General features: G+C 35.0%; 1 protein-coding gene across 1 annotated transcript in view; it reads left to right on the forward strand.

Moving 5' to 3' along the window:
* The window catches only part of LOC113228742, a 123,951-nt gene that overhangs the window by 92,992 nt on the left and 7,503 nt on the right, over positions 1-23,456 (forward strand). Inside the window, exons 3-6 of the mRNA XM_026462107.1 lie at positions 21,190-21,548; positions 22,001-22,195; positions 22,529-22,633; positions 22,956-23,124. Of these exons, the coding sequence (XP_026317892.1) occupies positions 21,190-21,548; positions 22,001-22,195; positions 22,529-22,633; positions 22,956-23,124 (828 nt within the window). The remainder of the gene's footprint in view (positions 1-21,189; positions 21,549-22,000; positions 22,196-22,528; positions 22,634-22,955; positions 23,125-23,456) is intronic.

The following is a 23,456-nucleotide window of genomic DNA, read 5'->3' on the forward strand; positions in this document are numbered from 1 at the left end:
AACAATTGAAAGTCGATATTCAAATGTTTCAAATTTAAAAAAAAAAACAATCACAGAAACCATTTGAAAAAAGTTTCATTCGAAAACCTCAAACCATGAAGATTCTATGAAAATTCAAAGAGCCTATTGCAATAAAACGGCAATTTCATACTTTAACCCCTAATATATTTTCAAATCTTAATTCCGTGATTATATTTAAATTTTATTTGATGATTTTATAGTTTTAGAATGTTAATTATGTAATTTTAATTTGTCGTTAGAATCAATGCCTTTACGCACTTAAATAGAAAATATAATCTTATCTTGTTTATCAAGTTCTTAGGTTTTCGCGATTGTTACACATAGGAAATGAAACTATTTTTCCGGATTCAAATCGCGTATATTTGTTTTTTCAAACAAACCGACGTTTCGGGCCCTTTACAGGTTCCATGGTCACGGTTGACTTATCTTATTTTCTTTTTATTTTAATATTTTAATTGTATCATACTAACTTTCTTTCTAAGTTCTTTATTAACACACTATGGATAATTGTTTTGGTCTGAATTAAAATATTGTTATTATTATATCTGTTTTAGACTCTCGCCTCTCCCAAGGCCTAAAAGATTAATTTTGAATTTTTAAATGGGAGAGGCGGTATTCCCCAGCAATGGCACAGTCGGCCGGGCTCAGGAATTTAGGTTCAAGAACTGGTGAACAATACGTGCCGTATTGAGCAGGACCGCCTTCTGCATTTGTGCTGGAAGCGACACGCCACAGAAATCCAACCGCCTCAAGGTGTTATCAAGGGTTACCTATCACAAGCTAGAAACATAATTTACAGAATTTTGTTTCTCCGAAAACCTTTAGACTTTAATTGAATAGATTTTGTTTCATTTATCTGAAAACACGTTACGGTTTTTTCATTACACCATTTAATGTTTCACTATTAAGACATATTGACAAGTTATTCTTTTTTCGATTTTTGTTTCCCCAACAAACTGTTTGACTGTTTGATGTATCTAATTGAATATTCTTATTGTAAAAAACGATATCCATAATACATTTTTGTTATATTATTTCTTATTACAGATATTAAATGTATTAGAACGTGTCGCACTACACAACTTGACAAATTAAAGCACCTCGCGTTTTTAGAAAATATGGTAAACGAGGTGGAAGTTAATTTGATCGAGTTGTAGTCGCTCGCGTCTCTCGTTCTGATTGTGTCGCTTTTTCATATACTTCGCCCTTCCCCGCGGACCTCTGTGAAGTACAGACATGTTTTTAAATACATATTTGTCTTAATTTCTTTTCCATTTTTTAAATTTTTGTGTAAATAAATGCAGCGCAAATATTAGGAGTGTATAGCTGTTCAGTGATTTAATTGGTTTCGTTGAACCTCTTCACACATCTTCAGCGAGTACACACAACACTAGTAAAATTTATATGCATGTGTGCATCGATAGAAAGGGACAACATAAGACCACGCCACTGTGCGACACTGTAGTAATTGAACTCAGCGGGGGTGGTACTGTCAGCATGCGCTCCAAGCGAAGACATGAACAAGATGACGATCTAAAAGATCTTAAATCGGAAATGAGGGGGTTGTTTACAAATCTGTCGAATTCTGTAAAGCAACGCTTTAATGAGATTAAACAGCAAAATAATGAGTTACAAATGAGTCTGCAGTTTATTTCTGATAAATATGACTCCGTTCTGGAAAAGCTCCAAATCCTGGAGGAAAATAGAATGAAGGAGACAAAGTATATTCAAACTTAAGAGGATAAAATTGAAACTTTGGAGTGCAAATATAAAGCAACAGGTATAGAAGTTCGCAATGTGCCAAGGATGACTGAAGACGATAAACCGGAAACGAAACAAGAGATGTGCGAAATAATAAAAACTATTGCTAAATCGGTCGACATAGACTTAAAAGACTTCGACATTAAGGACCAATAATAGTGGAGCTAAACAGCGCCTGATGAAGGAAAACTTAATGAAAGCAATTATGAATTACAATAAAGGAAGACCAAAGGGAAATAAATTAAACTCTGGCCCTACGAAACCGGTGTTCCTGTCTGAAACTCTAACATTTAATACTCAAAAGCTATTCTTCATGTCACGTGAATTTGCGCGTGAAAATTAGTTTTTATATTGCTGGACGTCCAGAGGTCTAATATACCTACGCAAAGCTGATGGTCAACCTTTGATCCGTGTAAATTCTGAAGCTGACATCCATAAAATCAAATCCTCGATTTGACTATACCTGCAATCTGCATTAATCTTTTTGTCTCAAGTGCTCGTCAAGTTTTACAAAAAACAACCCATAATTCATTATTTGCTCATAAGCATTTCACTCTGTCTGATTAATAACACATTTAACACTCGCTCAACTTCATACAATTACATACATCCTAAAAACTCTCACAAAATAACACTTTCCCAACATACAAACTTTTACTCACACACACAACTCACTAAATCAAAACCACACTTCATATCCTATGATAGTTTATTGAACACTGCAATAATTTTGTACCTCACATTGAAAACCTAACAGGCAGAATACGTAAGCTTATATACGTTTTTAAGCATCTAAGACATATTATATAGCTGAAACGCGTATGTTAAAAATGGTGTACCTAACATTGTGTCAATTTTTGCTGGTTTACTGCATAACAACATGGGGTGGTTCATTTAAAACGCACATGCTTAGGATTGAGCGCGCGCAGAGAGCAGTTTTAAAGGTATGTACTAAAAATGGAAGTAAATAAATTTGCTTCTCCGCGAACCCAGCGAAGGTTAAATCGTGCAAAATTGTTGCGCTTGTGTTGAATATATTTACACAGTCAGCATAGCCCCGCACTAGGCAAATACTGTGTCGCGGGTGCCATGGACACACACTTAGACAACCACAAATCACACCCAAACTCACGAGAGAAATAAATGTAGGCCATACAAATATTTCTCCCGGCCCGGGAATCGAACCTGGGTCCAGTGTGTGGCAGTCCGGCATGGTAACCGTTCGGCCACGGAGGCAGTTACGGAGGGTGTAATTTGTGGTTGACTATATGTGTGTCCATGGCACCCGCGACGCAGGATTTCCTTAGTGCGGGGATATGATAATACATGTTAAAAAAACTGAAGATCTCTGGGGCATATCAACTAAAGTTATAGACTCAGTTATTAATCTAATTTCCCCACATTTAGCTGTTGCTTTCAATGGGTTCGTTGACGAAGGTGTTTTTTCCCGATTTGATGGAATACAGCAAGATTATTCTTTTATTCAAAAGCGGTAGGAAAGTTGATCCTAGCAACTATAGGCCCATTTTAATATTACCAGCTTTAAGTAAAATATTCGAAAAGGTTATGCCGACTCAAATACTGTAAATTATTATTATTAATAGTGTTCACTATGAAAAATAATCATATTTTTCATATTGAACAATGCGAGTTTACTAGTGCTAGATCGGCTGGCAACCCAAGGAGCACACTTTATACACCTCAAAAGTATTATATCTATAAACAGTCTTAATATGGTATAGGTTTAGATTAGTTCTCTATAAATGGTTTCAGAAAAAAGAGTTCTTATAGACTTATTTCACTCAAGTAAAAATTTTAAAACCTTCTTAATACCAAACAACTTAATTAAGTGTGATCTCTCTTAAGATGTTCTCTTATAGTACTTATTTTAAGTTCATTTGCAGATCAACTGATTATTTTTAGTAAAATTGTTCTATAGACATCCAGTAAAGTCTATAAAGACTCTAAAAACTAGTTTTGTTAAATTTATTCTAGATATATTTCATTTATAGACATTCTATAGTGTTTATACTTATTAACAAACACGTTATAGCGCATCTTCAGTAGATTTTATTTAAAAAAAACACTATAATTAGGGTTCCTACTGTATTGGACCTTGTAAGTTCATGCAAAATGGATAAAGTAAAGAATATTAAACGATCTGGTGTTGGTGGTGAACCTTGGATATTATGTCTAGAGATGAGATTAACTGCTTTATTCGCTTAGGGCGCTAAATGCTAAATTTTTATAGCGCGCTACTTAAAGTGCTAAAATTATAATTTTTAGCAGCTCAAGGTTGTGTGTAACGAATGGAAAGAAACGTGAAATAGTTAACGCGTGCTAACTTGCTAAGTATAACATCTATAGTATATGTAATAATAATAATAATAAAATAATAAAAATATTAAAATGAGATCGTCATTTATGAGATTGTATGTCCCGCGGAAGTGTGGAGGTAGAGGCCTATTAAGTGTCAAAACCGTGTGCAACCGCGAGATATGCAATCTCAGAAACTACTTTTTGACGATGACGGATGACGTAATTCGTGGGGAGGTTGTCACATGTGATAAAGGGCTAACTCCCTTATCGTTGGCCAAAGAGGAATGGCGAGATCCGGTGGTGCTTAGCACCTCTGACTGCGAGTCCGTATGGAAAGAGAAGGAGCTCCATGGGAGGTTCTTCAAGATACTCCACGAGCCTTTTATGGACCGTAAACCTCCCTACATTGGCTGCGTTTCGGGGACCTCCTTGGGGAAACCGAAGGTTTTGTCTGTGCAATACAGGATCAGGTTATCAAGACGCGGACGGCACAGTAGGCATTTGTCGGGCATGTGGCCGTCCCAGAGAGTCCCTTAGCATATTATTTCCGGTTGTTCCGCTCTTGCTAACACTGAGTACTTGCACAGACACCAGGCAGCCAAAATATTACACCAAGAGCTCGCTCTCAAGTACAGACTAGTGCAACAGAGGTTGCCATATTACAAGTATTCACCGGAGCCAATACTCGAAGATGACCGCACCAAAATCTATTGGGATCGATCTATTATCACGGACAGGACTATTCTTGCGAATAAGCCTGATATTGTGACATTGGATCGATCGCAGTCGAGGGTATTTCTTGTGGACGCCACCATCCCGCATAACGAGGGTCTCGTGAAAGCTGAAACCGAGAAACGCCGGAAGTATCTCGACCTGGCGCACGAGATCACCGACATGTGGGATGTGGCCTCCACTGAAATAATCCCAATTGTTTTGTCCGCAAATGGGTTAATTCCAGTCAGCCTTTCTAACAGCTTGAGGCGGTTGAATTTCTGTGGCGTGTCGCTTCCAGCACAAATGCAGAAGGCGGTCCTGCTCGATACGGCACGTATTGTTCACCGATTCTTGGACTGAGTCCCTGACCCCGGCCGACTGTGAAATTGCCGGGAAATACCGCCTCTCCCATTTAAAAATTCAAAATTAATGTTTTAGGCTTTGGGAGAGGCGAGAGTCTAAAATAAATATAATAACAATAATAATAATAATAATAATTCGTTTATTTGTTTAAAACATGGTATAACAGAAGATGTTACAAGAGACCAGTAAAAACATGTTTCGCATATATTAAACAGCATGCAAATGTCTAGTTATACAATGTCGATCAGACTATCACAACGCAATAATACAAAAATGTCACAAACGTGTCTAGTTACAAATTAATTTGGTCAAGAATCATAATCTTCAAAATAAAATCTTACATCTCATTTTCTGTTAAATATTTCGTTTAGGTCATAAAAAATATTTTTATTTAACCACTTGTACAGCTTTGTTTTATATAAACTTAAGTGTAATAGTTTAGTCTGAAGTGGTATTTTATTATATATGTCAACACACATTTTCAAACAACATTTACTGTATTTAGCAGTCATAGGAATAGTGTCAAGTACAAGTCTATTTGGGTTTCTGCTGAGTCTAGTATTCACATCACAGGCTTTCTTAAACAAATATGTGTGTTTTCGTACAAAGATACAAGTTTTGTATATATATATAATGATGATAGTGGCAACAGACCAAGGCTCTGAAACATCTCTGCATGTTTCATCCGGGGGAATTCCACAAATTGCTCTAATGCATTTCTTTTGTGCTACAAAATCTCTGTTTCGATCTGTACTATTACCCCATACTATAAAACCGTAACGTAATATGGATTCTACATACGCCGTATATGTGGTTATGACAGCTTTCTTATTTGTTATATTTTTCAGTTTTTTTAAGGCATATACAAACTTATTGATTCTCGAACATACATTCTCGACGTGAGTTTTCCAGTTCAGTTCTTGATCTCTATGATTACTCCAAGAAATTTTGTGTGGTTTACTTCCTGAATTGCATCGTTATTTAAATTGAAATTATAGTTATTATGTCTCGATTTATTAAATTGTATATAGTTTGATTTGTTTAAGTTAATATTCAGAATATTTGAATGTAGCCAATTGATTATTTCAACAATTGTATTGTTTATGTCTAGTTCATGCTCTTTTATTGATGTTGTTTTTCTACTAGAAGTTACTATACTAGATATGTCGTCAGCGAATAATATGCATTGATGTTTTGTTCTGTCTATAATATCATTTATGTACAGCAAGAACAGAATCGGTCCTATCACACGTTCCTGTGGAACTTCACGTATTTTGATTTTAGGCACTGACTTGAATTCCAATAATTCATTATTTGTTATTTTGGAGACAACAACGCATTGTTGACGGTTTGCCAAGTATGGCTCCATCCATTGTTTTCTATTCATTGCAAAATAGGTCCTCTTATGCCTGACCTATCCAATTTCTTAAGAAGTAAATTGTGTGGCACAAAGTCAAACGCTTTTGACATATCAAAGAATAATGCTGTAGTTAAGTTACCGCTATTAATATTATTCAGTACTGATTTTATAAGAGTATACATTGCTAATGTTATAGATTTCCTTTTTTAGAAACCATGTTGCTCTGGTTTTATAATATTGAACTTATCACAAAAGTCTACAAGTCTTTTATACATACACTTTTCAAATACTTTTGAGAAAATACATATAAATGTAACTTGGCCATAATTATTAATATCATCTTTTTTACCTTTATTAAAAAGCGGTTTTATAATTGAATATTTCAATGCTTCAGGGAAAGTTCCCGAAGTAAGTGATAAATTCATTAAATGACTTAACACAACAATTATTTCATTAATACTGACTTTTACTATTTTCGTGCCAATTTCATCATAACTTTCAGAGTTCGTGTTTTTTTAATAACGTCACTTCTCGCTTTACTTCATCTTCTGTTATAGGTGATAAAAACATTGAGTTACCGAGCATTTTAGTCGTAAGATTATTATCTGATCGAGTCAAGTCATTTCTTTCTTCAGAAAAAAAGTCATTGAAAGCATTAGCAATGTCAACTGGGTTAGTAATTTTAATATTGTTGATTGCAATGTCGTTGATATTAGCGTTATATCTCATTTTACTAATTTCAGCCTTGATAATCGACCATGTCGCTTTACATTTATTGGTACTGTTATTTATAAATTATGCATTGGCGTTTTTCTTTGATCTGTAAATACTTCTTAAAATTTAGGAATAGTTTAGATATTTATATTTATTGTTTTCCGTCTTGTTAGCATAATACTGGTATAGTAATTTACGTTTAGTTTTAGCGCTTTTCCGTAATCCACGACTTATCCATTTTTGTCTCTTATTGTTTATATGTATTTTAATTCGAATCTTTGGAAAATATGAATTATGAATATAGCAGGCGGTAAAATTCATGAAATTCATCAAACGCTATATTAAGATATGGCTTTGTAATAACCGTAGACCATGAAAATGCATTCAAATATTCTCCGAATTTTCTAATTTGTTACAAAGACAAAACCTCTTTTGTAGGTAAAGAAGAATTTTAATTTTGGAGGCATATGCTGTACAGGAAAACTTAGTAATTGTGCAGTGTCATAATCGGAAAGATACAAGAGCAACACAGTAGCATTTGAATCCTTTATATTACTTAAAATATGATCTATATAGGATTGTTTGCACGTGGGCACATTGATGTGGATATTTAAGTTATGATTTTGTGCTACTTCCTGTAACTGGTTTGTTGTCCTTCCTGGTTGTAATGTATTAATATTAAAGTGACGACAATATTTACCTTATACTTATACTTTTTATGTATTTCATGTAATAAACAGTCTAACTTATACAAGAAAAGAGATGAATCTGAAGGAGGGTTTTTGTACGCGCATATAATAATAAGTCTGTGTACTGGGATTTCTACTCCGCATACTTCAAATAACATTTGAATTGACATATTTTTTATGAAAACTAATTCGTTTTATACTGTGCCCTTTTTTACCAAGATACAAGTTCCCACTCTTCGTGCGTCTCGGCAAAAAGTTGCAGCCAGACTATAATTCTGAATTTTTAAGTAATTAACTTGGTCTAAACTTAAAAATGTTTCAGATAAACATATTATGTCCGGATTTATATTTTGCTGTCGTAAGTCTATTAACGTTAATTCTAACAATGCTTGCTTGGCCAAAACACTACTAATATTTTGATGAATTATTCTAAAATATGATGTTAGCTGTTCAGCAGTCTTATGTACGAAAAAGATTCTTCTTATGTAATACTTGGAAATAGAATGGTATCGTACCCTTTTTGGCATTTTTTGTACTTTTGTCATTCTGTTGTTTTGTAGGGTTTGTATCAGAGTTAGTTTTAATGCGTGAAAACTAGTATGGTATCGTACCTTTCTCATGTCTTTTGTCAATTATTCCAGAGTGTAGTCTATTACTTGCCATCATTTTTCTTATTTCCTGAAAGTTTAAATTTTTACGATTATAATCCTCGCAGTCTATAACATAGTTGATTGATTTACAAATGTCATAATAGTGTATAGTGTTCGCATTCAACAAACCGACAATGTTTGTATTTCTTGCAAAGGTTTCTATTACTATTATTTAATTGGTAAACATTGATAAAATTATTTTTAAAAACTATATATATATATATATATATATATATATATATATATATATATATATATGTATATAAATTTCAATCAAGTCTCATAACTGAGAAATTCATAGTCATTTTCACCTACACAAATTATTAGTTTATCGTTGTCTTGTAATTGGGTTTCAAGGCTACTTTTTAATATGTCTCTGCTTTGTGCAAACGGCTTAGTCTAAGCTGTAACGTTATATTTTCCATACTGTGTCTTTTCTCTAGAGTTTATTACAGCTGATACCACTTCGACACAGGACTGGGTACCAAAGATCCAAAGCTGTGTGTGTGTTCGGGATACTAATGGTCTGCTATCAGTTGAGGTTTTTGAGAGTGGTGACGATGATCGATTTTTTAGTTTATATTTTAAGGTGTCAATTTGTTTGAAAAGTGCTGATATTTCTTTATTTGCGTTAGCCCTTTCTAGTTCAGTAATCTTCCGCTGTAAATTAGTAATCTTACATGTTGATGATGATTTAGTCGGTGTATAATAAATATTATTATATTATTATTATAAATGAGGTGTAGCTCTGGGCACTATATTGACTGTCTTCGCTTTTTAGTTGTGTCATAAAGTTCTCTTTTTTGAGGTGACTGACAAAGTATTTTAAAGGTGTTTATCTCCAACGTGAATTTATTTATTTGCCTCCGGAGGCCATTGTTTTCAATTATTGTGTTTTCTAATTCGTGTTGTGTACTTGCTAATTCTGAAGTAAGTTGGCTTATAGTTTCTTTCAATTCTTGAATTGAATTATAGTCCGTTATAGTCTCATCTACACTCCTTGACAGTTGTATGGGTGTGGAGAACGACTTGTCTGATGTGTTTGAGTCCGTCAATACATGAGAGTCATCTGACCCAGAGTTTTGTACGTCATTTGGTGTTAGATGCAATCTGTCAATCTTCGTGGGGTTAGTCTGTGGTAAGTCTTTATTTCTACGCCTTGTATTTTGCGACGTGTTGCTAGTTGCTTGTTGAGCCGTAGACTGTGTTGTGCATGTTCTACATCTGCATTCCTTTCTAGATTCGGATTGAATAATTTGGAAAACTTTTTTAGGAAGACCTTTGCAATCAAATTCAAAGTTGTGTTTACAAACGCAACACAGAACTGTATCCTTTCTATCTATAAACTTTTTATATTTATGATATGTCACAAAAGCCACAGCCTGTTGAAACCTTCGATTTAGTAGATATTGTCGTTAAGTATCTTTACTTTAGGGCAATATAAACAATAGTACAATAGAAAAAATAGAAAAAATAATAAAAAGAAAATATAATGCGAAACCGGCAGGATCGAACCCGAGTCAAACGAGTCAACTATAACGCATGGTTGCACGGTCTACCGCTGACGCATGCTTAAAATTGTTGGCGAAATTGTCTATTATATATTATGACACCTCTTAATAACTACCGAGCGTATATACACCCTCAATAATCACTTTCAAATGCACAAAATACCGATGTACTTTAACGACACTGTTGTTTATAATGTTTAAATTCTTGTTTCACTGTATTGTTTACAATATCGTTGATCAATACACCACTCACTGTAGGTAAATATCGTGAGATTTCTTTCAAAGCCTGATTGATCTACTAAACTTACTGTTTCTCAAGTACTTTCCTTTTCCTTGAAATCTTTTGATAAAAAATAGACCATTTAAAGTTAGTTTGGACGATTTCCGCACTTTTACTAATTTAAAGGATTTTTTAAACTTGGAGCAGGACTTCAAGATGTTTGCGGGACGATGACATATCTGTAGAATAGTCTTCAGTTTTTTACGGTTAGTTACGACTGGCTTCATTTGTAACTATTACATATGGTGGTTATAGAAGATAAATCGATGAGCTTCCCTTCAATTTATTATTTACAGTTTGCACAAAACTTTACATTGGTTATTTACAGTAAATAACAATTCTTTCTCCTACTTTTATTGAATATTACAACAACTTATTCATTAAACAAACGCTAAACTAACTAAATAAATCCAAGTAATTATATCTTAATTTAAATCGCTTCATCAGACAAAATTTTGCTAACGTTCCACCATTAGCTCGAAATCGTATTAAAACGTAACCAAAATTATAATTTATAACATAACTACAATTATAATACTTGCTAAGTGCTAAACATAGCATTAGCATTTAGCGTACCCAAGCGTGAAATTTAACATCAATTAACCAATCAGCTATTTCGCGTTTCGCACCAAACGTTAAATGCTACAAACAGTATGTGAAAGTTTTTCACGTTATAATTGTTTCAACCAATATGACAAGAGCCGCAATTTTATATTAATTAGCGTGAAAATGGTTTCACATAGAATATAGTGCCATCTATGAAATATTAAGGGAGATAACTCAGGACGAAGACGGATTTTGCTTGTTAGCTGCGTAAGTAAATCGACGCATTGAAATATTGTAAAATTACGTCGCTAGATGACATTTAGGTTATTTTTCTTAACGTACCCCAATCCAAAGTGAAAAAAAGTACGTTATAATTTTAGCACCTTAATTTTTTTCAAATTATAATTGCTATGATTATTTCTTAATTTAACGTTATAATTTAAGCCATATATTATATTATCCATCTCTAATTATGCCACATCATTCGATACATTAGTTGGTATATTTGTTGGTTGGTAATTCGCCCGCGAGCCGGTGTGGTGATGTATATTTGTTTGTTGACAAATAAATAAACATGTGAAGTAATTCCGTGTTCTGAAGTGATAAAAACAATTGAAATGAGCGCGTAAACCACTGTACTTCCATGTTGTATATGTGTATTGTGCCATCTATCAATTGAATACAGTGAAATCATTGTGTGAAATGTGGTTGGCGTGAAGAAATAACCTCAATTTTCTAATGAACATTTTATTTCTTCCAGCATAAGTTAGGTATGTCATTTAAATATACCTTATCTGATAGGGAATTTTTCCACCTACAGTATAACTTTTTTTGCGACAAATTGGATTTTTTCAATTGTTTGTTTGATCTTGGGTGACGTGTAAAAGGTTATTTATGGCATAAAACGATTCCCTTCAAATTTTACTCCTTATAAAGGTTTTGTAATAATTTCAAAAGAAAAAATCGTTTAGAAACATCGCGTTTTGTAGACAATCACAAAAGCCATAGGAGTGAATAGTCTTCTACAAGATCAACAACACTAAAGTAAGTAAAAATAATCTTTTCGTATTCTAAAGTTTTTCTATAGATAAAGCTATAGACAAAATGCTCCCAACAGTGTTTTGAAAAAAGCTTTAAATTCTTGTCGCCATTTTTATTTTTAAAGAATGACTGTATGCTGCTTGGGAATGCGGGGGTAGTGTTACTAAAACACATCTTTGATGCTTGGAAAAGGTCCCAGTATGCTATTGGTGTATTATATGACCACTCAATTTGATTGCGTTCACCATATTGTTCTTGCTAAGTACCTGGAATATTACCGTGTCATATCTCAACGGTAGAAGTAGACATACATGGAGTGACCTCTTTGGGTTCTCCGGTAAAAATGGGTGTTCCGCATGGCTATACTTGGACTTATTTCTCATTTATATTAATGATCTGCCATTCTTTGTTAAGGACTATTGCGAAATAGTATTGTTTGCTGACGACAAATCCAAGGTTTTTAAAACAGACGAATCACGACATTAACTATGACCATATTAATGATATCTTCTCTAAGGTAATTTGTTGGGTAATGCTAACAATTTATTGCTCAATGCCAAGAAGACAGAGTGTGCTAAATTTGAATCACCTAACGTAAAATCGACTAGTCCAAGCATACGTAGAAATAAACGGAGAAAAGTTAGACCTCGTTAATAAAGCAGTGTTCTTGGGAGTGACTTTAGATAGTAAACTTCAATGGTTCCCACACATATCTTCCCTGGCCAGTAGATTAAGCTCCACTGCATACGCAGTCCGCAAAATACGTAAGCTTACCGATGTTAGTACTGCTATACTAGTTTAGTTACTTCCATAGTATAAGTCTTACGAGATTCTCAAGTGGGGTAAAGCAGCAGACATACAAAACATATTTGTATTGCAAAAACGAGCGATTCGTTTATCGTTTACGTTCTCGGATTTCACTCAGAGAAAAGTTTAAGGAGACTGGTATCATGACGGTGGCATCACAGTACATTTATTCAAATATTTTATATGCCCGTATAAATATGCATAATTTCGATAAGAAAGATATCCATAATGTTAACCTTAGAGCTAAGTCCAAACTCATGCTACTACGATTTCGTTTAACCAACCAACGTAAATTACTCGTTTATGGGGAACTGTATACGTTTTTATAATAAGATTTTCATTTCAGAGAAAATTATCATTTCCTAAGTTTAAAAACTTCATTAAAAATATTTTAATTGAAAAGTCATATTAGAAAATTGAGACTACGTATTAGATAAAGACGTACAGAATGACGACATGGCTCCAGATTCCACACAAATTTAAGTTTATTTGAAAAGAGTAATCCCTAAAGTTTCTTCCTCGTTCTTCTCAGGGAAGTCAGCGTAGTGAACGAGCAGTAGCTTAACGTTTTCAAGTGTAAATTTATTTCACCTATGGAATAAATGATTCTTTGACTTTGACTTTGACTGGACTTTTCTTAGATAGAGGGTGCTGGATAGTACTAGTAGCATTATAGCTTGCAGTTGCGTCTCGTCCATACTGCGACATTGGATCTCAGGATATTAAGCAATGTCAGTAATAAATTTTGTCATTCTAAGATGTCTGAAATAAATGTTTATTATTTTACGTTGCCGCTATTATCAGTCCGATCGGGTTCCGTATTGTTAAGAACACGTCAATCGTGAGCCGTGTAGGGTTAAATTTAAATCAACAGCGTCAAGCTTGACGTGCCCTTGTCTTTATACAATAATCCTTAAGCTCGCAGGTGCAGGTGTAGCTTGCTATCAGCTTAGTTATAACACGACTGCTGTAAGTACTATAATATTTCCTTGCTGAACACAGGTCTCCTCAAAACGGCTCCTTGACTACAATATACGTATAGATATTGTACATAAGCTGTATAGGGCCTAAAGCTGGCTTCTCATTTAATCCCTGTCGCGTAATAACGTAACTACTCCAGTCACAACAAAGGAAATACACATTTAATATCATCCTCGGTATGTTTGCGTTGAGGCTAACGCCGAAGAAATATCCTCCTCGTATCAAATAAATACAAGTGCTAATAAAAAAAGTCCTGATATGACGTCGTCGTCGCTTCTCCGCCACACATTCGGCCGAGCGTATGACACATACATCAGTTGACAAAAACCCTCCTTAAGATTACATTCGACTCTTTAGATCCTATCTCGGGGAGCTTGAGGGGTGGCGGGGTGGAGGGCGTCGGGGCGACCTGGGCCAAAACGTGCGCGGAATTTTAATATCGTCTTACAGATTTCTACAGATAGTATTTGCGCGTACGAATAGCGCTGAACGTTGTCGCTTGGAGAACGGGGTGCAGTGCGTCGGGGCAGTTAGCACGTCCACTATTAGTGCTCATTCCATAATTGTTGGCTTAATAATCATCATCTTCACCAATTCTTCCAGCTTCATATAGATGCCTCAAGTGCTCGTTTTCATTGTGCTCGGTCGGTGTATTAGATGATGATTATTATTAGGTGATCTAGGAAAGGTTTCCAAGTCTAGAGTATCTTAGTCCGTTCTCGGTTCGATTATGCCTTTCAAAGGCAATCGACGACGTGGTGTTGGTGTTAACAGCAACTGGTCAACCGAATGACGTTGGATAAGTATTAAGTCATCTACATATGTACGCCACAATCACCTCCACTTTTAAAATTCATGAAATAGTCTTACAACGTTCGTTATAGTTTCATTATTTTTGAGACGCAACTTTCTAAAAATAATGCAATTGTTCAAATCAAATCAAATCAAATCATTTATTTCTTTGTGATACACAGGTTATAAAGTTGTTTCAAGAATGAATTTTGAATCACTGTGATCCGCCTTATGGCATACAAAGTTTTCTTAATTTTAGTAATTCTCATGCAATAATTTGTAATAATATTATAATCATGCAGTCCAATTAATGCAACCTATTACTAATGAAACATAATAACAATAGTAAAATAATCAATAACAAATTTAATAATATGAAATGTAAATTTTATAAGAAATCTTCAATATTATAGAATGTCCAATCATTTAGGTAATTAAATAATAATTTCTTAAATTCTGCACAATCGTTGCAATTCCTAATTTCAAGTGGAAGTTTGTTATAAACCTTCGTAGCCATTACTATTACACTCTTTTGAAGTAGAGCAGTTTTACATGATCTACTTTTCAGTTGATGAGAACGGCGGGCTCGTGTGACGAATTCAAATAAATGAAGATGACGCTTTACGAAAAGTGAAATTTCAAATATATATAAGCATGGTAAAGTCAGTATTTTCAAATTTTTAAAATGTGGTTGACAGCTATCTGTTTTTTTCAAGCCGCATATAGCCCGAATACATCTCTTTTGGGCTTTGAATATGCGTTCAATGTGTGGTGCATTTCCCCAAAAAATGATTCCATACCTAAGGTTGGATGCTACATAACCATGGTAGGCGGTCACTAGAGCGTCTAAATTTACTATTTTCGATAGCCTAAACAATGCATAAGAAAACTTTAGTATCTTACCACATACATATTCTAGGTGTGTTTGCCATTTTAGATTATTATCTATATATAAACCTAAGAACTTTACTGTCATTGTTTCACCGACCTCCTTGCTTTCATAGACCACTCTAGTTTGCATAGGTTTATTGTGTCTTTGTTTAAAGTTCATAACTTTAGTTTTGTCAAGATTTATAACTAGATCATTATATTTAAGCCATTCAATAATAGAGTTCAAACTTGTATTTATATTGGTTTCATTGTCATAAATTACCGTACAATCATCCGCAAACAATATCATAGGGTCGTTAATTGATTTAGAAATGTCATTTATGTATATTAAGAATAACAATGGTCCCAATACGCTACCTTGAGGTACTCCTTGACTTACTATTCTCTGTGATGATGCATAAAACTTCTCAATTTTCGATACGGGACATACTTTATTAATGTGTGTTGACTGAAGTCTATTTTTAAGGTAGGATTTTATTAGTTCCTGGGCATTGCCTCTTACACCGTATACCCACAATTTATGCAAAAGCATGTTATGATTTACATAATCAAATGCCTTGGTTAAATCCATGTATAATGATGAAACGGGCTGACCTCTGTCCATCCTAGAATATATTTTATCAAGAAATTCGTATATAGCCAAATTGATGGAATTATTCTTACGGAAGCCTTTCTGTTGGTCTATCAATATATTATTTTTTTCTAGATATGAGTATAGGTTATTAAATATTACTCTTTCGAAAATCTTGGACATTACTGGAATTAAAGCAACTGGCCTATAGTTCCCTAATTCGCCCTTATCACCTTTTTTGTAGAGAGGTTTTATTACTGTCGTTTTTAACTCTCTTGGGAATATCCCTTGTTCAATGCATTGATTTATAATGTAGCTTAAAGGAGGGGAAATAATATCACATACATACTTTAACACTTTTGTGGATATTTCATCTTCACCAGTACTACAAGTATTTTTTAGATTTCTAATGATTTGACATATTTCAAAGTGATCAGTGGGTTTCATAAAAAAAGATTTGGGGGAATTGAAATTGCACGTGTTTTTAAACACTGTGCTATAAGGTTTAAGTGTCTTTACCTGGTCAATGAAATTATCATTAAATATTTGAGCTATGCTTTTTGGATCTGTGATGCATATTCCGTTTACTACGATTTTACTTACTGTTGCCTTTGGATTTATCTGCTTGTTATTATTGATGATATCCCATGTTGCCTTTGATTTGTTTGCCGATGTATATATGTAATGATTGTTTTGCGATTTTTGAGTTAACTTAATTATATGGCTGTATCTTTTTGAATATAATTTAAATATTTGCTTATCGGAGGAACTTTTTGTTAATCTATATCGCCACAGAAGCGATCGTTTACGCTTACTACATTTTTTAATGCCCCTAGAGAGCCATTTTGGTCGCACTTCTGTCCTAAATTTCACTTTGACTATTGGAAAACATAGATCATAAAGTAATTTGAATAAATCATAGAACCTAGAGAAAGCCTCTTGTCCGTCCTGAGTATCGTAAACTTCTGCAAAAGGTAATTTAATTAGATATTTTCTAAATTTTTCGAGATACTCTTGACAATAGTTTCGTTTCATGCAGAACCAATAATTATATGTGCAGGTTTGCTTAACTGGGCATGTCATGAGTTGTGCTTTATGGTCCGAAAGAGCTAATTCACAAAGTTCAGTTTTTCCACCGCGTATATTATGAATAACATTATCTAAACATGTTCCACTTCTGGGTCTTGTGGGCTCTTTAACTGATAATTTAAGATTATAGCTCTCGATCAGCTGGATAAACGAGGTGGTATATTTGGATTTTTTTAAAATATTTACATTAAAGTCTCCGCATACTATAATCTTGTTTTTGTTACTAGATATAATTAGGTTTAGAACATCATCGAAATGGTTCAAAAATGACTGAAAATTTCTTGTAACATGTTTACATTTCGGTACTCTATATACACACAGAATTACTATTTTATGGTCAATCAATTCTATTATTTTAAATTATTTTTTTTATTAAATTATATTTAAATTTTAATTCTATTATTATTGTTATTATTATGAAAACGGGAAAAATGCATCCTTTTGTCTTTTTAATTTGAAACTTGTTCTGTTCCATCTAAATGCAAATTTACATATACGTACTTACTCTGTACTCAGTACTCTTTTCTTGAAGTGAATATTATTACAAGTCTGTTCAAGGTCGACATTTTCATAGAAGAAACAACAAAGAACAAACGTCTGCTAAATTACATCTTACGTGTCTTTAGTTCCCACTCATCTCGTGCGGGTGGGTACACTGTTCGCACTCCGCTGGTGGGCTGCCGCTAATGGCGCGTTTAACGCTCATTACCGCGACGCATCTTCGGTGCAGTAGATGTGTTCCGTGCTGATTCTTGTACGTCACTGGTAAACTATGAAAAAAAGAAAATTTCAACATTATGACTAATTCTCTTCATTTTAAAGCAACACCATTACAAGTGTAATGCTCTTTATGTTTCTCACTTTCAACAAAGTGTCGATAATCTGTCCAACAAATTATAATTCGCAAATGTACGTCCGCCATACTAAATTTCTACTGAAAATTTTTATGACACGTTCAATGTTCTCTGACCTCAACGACACCCCATTGAAAGTCTAGATGTCTAAGCTTTAAAGAGCCCGTATTGGATATTACCTGCGGACACGGTTGAATTCTAGTACGATAAAAATATAACTTTTCAGATCCGACTAATGACTCCCAATCTATATATGTATACAAATTTCCTTTATCACTTTCGTACAACTTCCAGAGCTACTTTAATGACTGTCCAGGGACATCATCGTGCCGCGACATCGTTATTAAGTAGTTGTATAGTGTACCCCTGAGGCGGTAAAAATAATCACAGTGCGGCTTGTAAACAACCCTCTTGGCTGCTCGGGGGCCTTCTGGGTCCCTGAGGGTCACGGTAGGGCAGGAGGGACCTTAATTAACCAATGTTTACTCAGGGCGCGTTCGCCGTGCGACGTTCTCGTATTAAATTATGCATTGTTCAATATTATTTATGTAAATTACTTTCTATTTAACTTTAAACTCCCAGATAAATAAGTTATTGAAGAACCGCGGTTTGCTTTCGTTAACTTCATCGAAACTGCTCTTCTTGGTATTGTTTGTGATTGAAGTTAAACGAAAAAAAATTAGGATGCTTACGAGATTTCGAGCGAGCTCGACAAAATATCAAAATAAACATCTCTACGAGTTAATCATATTATGTAAACATGCGATTAAAAACTAAAGACACAAGCCTGCTTGCCTAATCGTAGTATCTAAGTGTCATTCATATTAATAATGCTACCGTACATGTACTCAGGACTTTAGGGAATGTGATGGTTGTGAGCATGCAATGAAAGTTAAGTTGAAGTGTAGCAGCTCTCCTCACTAGCGCGGTGGTGTAACCGCTTCAGACGGCTAATTGGTGTCTGTAATTAATAACCTTGCTCCCGGCGTCGCACCTCTCGCCTTGTCCTAGGACTTGCCTAAGGCTTCTTATATCAACACGAGTTCTTGAGAATCGAAACTTTATCAGTGTCGTTAAAATTTGTTAAGTTTTATCAATTTCTTAGATTTTCGCTTTACATTGGAAAAGAAACTACTTTTTCGCATCTAAATCGCATATATTTGTTGTTCACTTTGTTATTATAGTGGTTATTTCTTTGTATTTAGTTTACTTCCCGATCCCTATCATAATTCTAATATGAAATCATTGATCACCTACCAGATTCCTCTCGAAATTAAAGTCGTGGAAGTAATTAAAAATTTTTTAAATTCTTACTAAACTCTGGTGGGTCTGTGTTGCTGTTCGGTGTAAGAAGAACCGAGACACCCGAGTATCTCTATTATAAACTTTGTTGGTCTCAGAGCTGTTTAAAGCACAAGATTCGCTATCGACGCAGACTATAGTGCTTGCTCACCTCACAGCAGCGCAGTTTCAGAGGCAGTTTCAGGTTTGCGTCATCCAAGTTCTGGAATGATCTTCGTAACATTTCCGAAGTAGTAAGAATGCTTTTAAGCGCAAGTTGGTAGCTTTATGTAGATATTATATTAGTAATTTGTTTGTATTTTCTTTTTCATACATGGTACTTGTAAGTACGTACAAACACACTCACTCACACAGACTTACACCAATAATATTTTTAAGTATAATTTATTATTTTTATTAAGTAGATATTAATACTTACGTTGTTCCGTGACGTCGTATAATGGTCACAACTCAAAATCAGTGCTAGGAACGCATTGCGTTTTCCAGCAAATAGTAAGTTAGTGACTATTTTGTTACCGCAGCTGGCACCACAGAACGTATCTTTATACTTTGTGTGTTTGCTTATGTGTATTTAAATAAGCTGTGGTTTAATTTAGTTTTCGTTTTGTTTGTGTTCTGTTTCGTAATTATTTAATTGTGTCTTAAGTGTGAATGTTTTTTAATTATGTTTCTCTTCTTATATTTCTGTATTTCTTATTTTTTTCTTGTGTGGTGTCATTTGTGGTATGCAAATAAATGAATTTTCTGTATCTTTTCTAGATACATGTGTCATTTCTCAAAAACTATTGATATTATCTATCATCAATAGTACTTTTCTATAAATACATATAAACTTTAGTTATTTGTTACACTAACATATTTTTTTCGGTTGTTGTGATTTTTTTTATGTTTACTGTATTTACTTACATGAATTGTTTATCGTTGAGGCCTTGCTCCCGTCACGGCATTTACATTTAGCAATTAATTAATTTTGCTTATAATAACTTTGCACGCTCTAATCCAAACTTGGGCTTACCTTTTACCGTCGGCAATTACTCCGCGTCGCCGTTCCTACGTAAGCTCTTTCGCGCCTTTTGTACTTATTTGAAAAGTTGTGCTCGTCACCGAAACTTATGAACGAAATTCCAAATTATTTTGGAGTTGATTCAAATAATGATTTCTCAAAGGTAAAACACGAAACGAATATACGCAATATTTAATGTTACAGACAGTAGACAATCTTTGGTCGGCCGCTAAATAAAAGGAAATACATTTATATTAAAGCGTATAATTATACAGCGGATCCATAATGGGACAACTTATGTGTCGACGTGGACGTTTTTGTTATGGACAAGGTACATGTAGTTTTTCATCGTAGGCAATCCAATAAAGTAAGATTAGAACGAGGCCTGGTAAATAGTTTCAGCAGAAATGGAAAGATATAAAGTTGTTATCGTTATTTCCGCACGCGGTCCAATCACTTCCGTCATTTATTACATATTATACGAGAATAAATGCAAAGTTAAACCGTTTTGTTTCAACGTTTATCCACTTTGATTTCGTTTTCTGAAACGCGTTTGTAAAGTTTCAAGATATACCATTCACATATAGTTACAGACTACTGTACAAGGCATGATTTTAGTCAATAACTTGGTAACCACCGAGTCTGCAATGGAGGCTCAGGTCGCGTCTCAGCAGGCACTGCACGGTCGCGTGCCTGCTCAGCCAAGTTACATTCTATATTATATATGTATAATAAACGTATTGTAATACCAATGAAACGTTCGTATGAATGGACTTTTTTATAATTTCAGTAAATTAATTAGCCTAATTTATTTGGAAAATTTATTATTTTTTCTGTAAAACGTCATTTATACGTAAGTAATCATATGTAACGTAGCTTGTTAGTAATTTCTTGTAGGTAAGTCCCATCACGTATTTCTGATTGTTGCAGGCCTTTCCCCCGCAATATGCTCCGAATGGAGCAGCTCCCGGTCCCCCGCACCTCGCGAGCCCCCCTCGGTGCTCGCGGACGAGGCCGAACTGTTGCGAGACGCTCCACTCTACCCCCCGCTTCGACCACACCCCGACGACCAATATGACCAGTACAACCAATACGAGGACTTTGAAACCAACATTGAGGAGAACAGCATTCTGGTGACGCCGGAAGATATTATCGCCACTCGTAATAGTGACGAAAATAACGACTGTAACGCTAACGCCAGTGATGGTGACGACGTCAACGAGCCCATAGAAAAGAACGAAGATCGCACGAAAAGAAGCAGTGGCCAGGAGGAGGAGCACGGTTCAAAGGTGATAAGGTTTCGTAATGAAATTCATCTGTGACAGTGCAGCGCCCCGACGAAAGCAATGATTGCACTTTGTTATTTACGGAAAACAACTTGTCAATGTGCCTGGAAATAACTATTCGTTAAAGATAGTCATATCTTGGAGAATCTTTTAATGTTTTTACCCGACTACGCTAAAGATAAAAGTGTTACGAATTTAGTAGCGCATGTTCGTATGTATGCAAGAGACATTCTACGAGCATATTTTGCGCCCATTCGATATCTCTGTACCCTTACATTTTGTTTTTAGTTACACCAACTATACGAGCAACATTGAAACAAGCAAGTTATTATCAATATTTTATGTGACTCAAAATAAAATTTAAGGTTTCGATTTTTTTTTGTATAATCTTATTTTGATTTGTTTTTAAATGTTGTTTTTAATTCGTAAATAAATAATTATTTTGTAATTTCAAGACATCGTTGAACCGTCGCGTGAAAACGGGTGACACAATCCTGAACATACGCGGCGCCGTCCGCGACGCAATCGGCGACGCCAGCGCTTCGCCCGGCCCGCGCGCCTCCTCGATCCTCGATGCCTTCGTCATCCGACCGCATCCTGTGCTCAGGCTTCCACTGCAAGACGAGCCATACGCTGCACCGTCTACGCATGTACTATCGCCTTAAGGGTTTAATTTATGGTCTTATTGTTTTAAATAGTGTGCAAGGCCACAAAATATTGCGTAGATCTGTGTCAACGGATCCTTCCTTTGTAAGACGACGACGATTCTGGACGTGGAAATAATCATATCAAAAGTCCATGTGCCTCAAACAATTCATGCGTGTGTCCAGTTGAAGCCGGTAATCGTTTAACAGCATTTATTTCTTATCGAGTACGTTAACTTCATGACTAGAAATCCAGTAGTGTACTAGTTTCTTCAAAAACTACAGCCGTAGTGTGGAACAAACTCCCAAAGTAAACCGGACCGTTGTTATTGCTTAAAGGTGCCAAACTACGACCGCGAACTTCTTGTGAAAGCGCATACCCAAGCTAGAATTCTTTGCGAGCTCAACAACGTCACCAGTCTTCGATGGTATAAGGACAACGAGGTTAGTATATTTAATTTTAATTTCATAATTGTTTAATTTAATAAGTTTTAATAAAGTAATAATAAGGATAAGTAATAAGTTTTAATAAGAAGTGGAAACAACTTAGTTCGATATGATTCGACCTTTTAGAGTAGGAACAGGTTCCCAGCTGAGAAAACGGAGTACACATTTTGAATGAAAATACACATGATACACTTTCGTCTGTAGTGCACCTAAATGTTTATCACAAATAACCGTACATTTTCCTTCTCATTGTCCTCTTTGTCGAGACAACATAATCCAGCTGCACTGAAATGTGATGCTAACATTAATTGTTGGGCAGCAAATAAATGCAGCATCTTCTGCGAGCGGCGGCGAGGCGCTGTGGCAAGAAGGAGAGGTGTTGGTGATCGCGCGCGCGACGAGGGCGGATGCGGCCACCTGGCGCTGTTCCGGACAAGACACAGCCGGGAAGACGATCTCCGGGAAGCCTACGTATCTACTTATCTATGGTGAGTCCGAAGAGTGTCACGCTTGCCGATTTAGTCGATTAATAGCGGGACCAAACAGCAATCGTATCCAAATGTACCAGCTACGCTCATTTGTTTCTATAGTTCTAACCAGGTTTTGACTGCAGATTCTGTACTGTATAATATACTAATGCTACGAGTTTATGAAAATTGTACCTTTATATATATGTATGTCAAATATATAATAATAGTAATAGGAGAGCAGGAGTGGTAAAACGGTAATTAGTTTCATTTTAAACTGTTGGTCTTTCTAATAAATAAATTTAAAATTGTGGTTGCTTCTCAATTGAGAGGTCGATGGCTCCAGGCCTTGC

Source organism: Hyposmocoma kahamanoa, unplaced genomic scaffold (assembly GCF_003589595.1).
Source record: "Hyposmocoma kahamanoa isolate Upper Pololo Valley unplaced genomic scaffold, ASM358959v1 240, whole genome shotgun sequence".
Lineage (NCBI taxonomy): Eukaryota > Metazoa > Arthropoda > Insecta > Lepidoptera > Cosmopterigidae > Hyposmocoma > Hyposmocoma kahamanoa.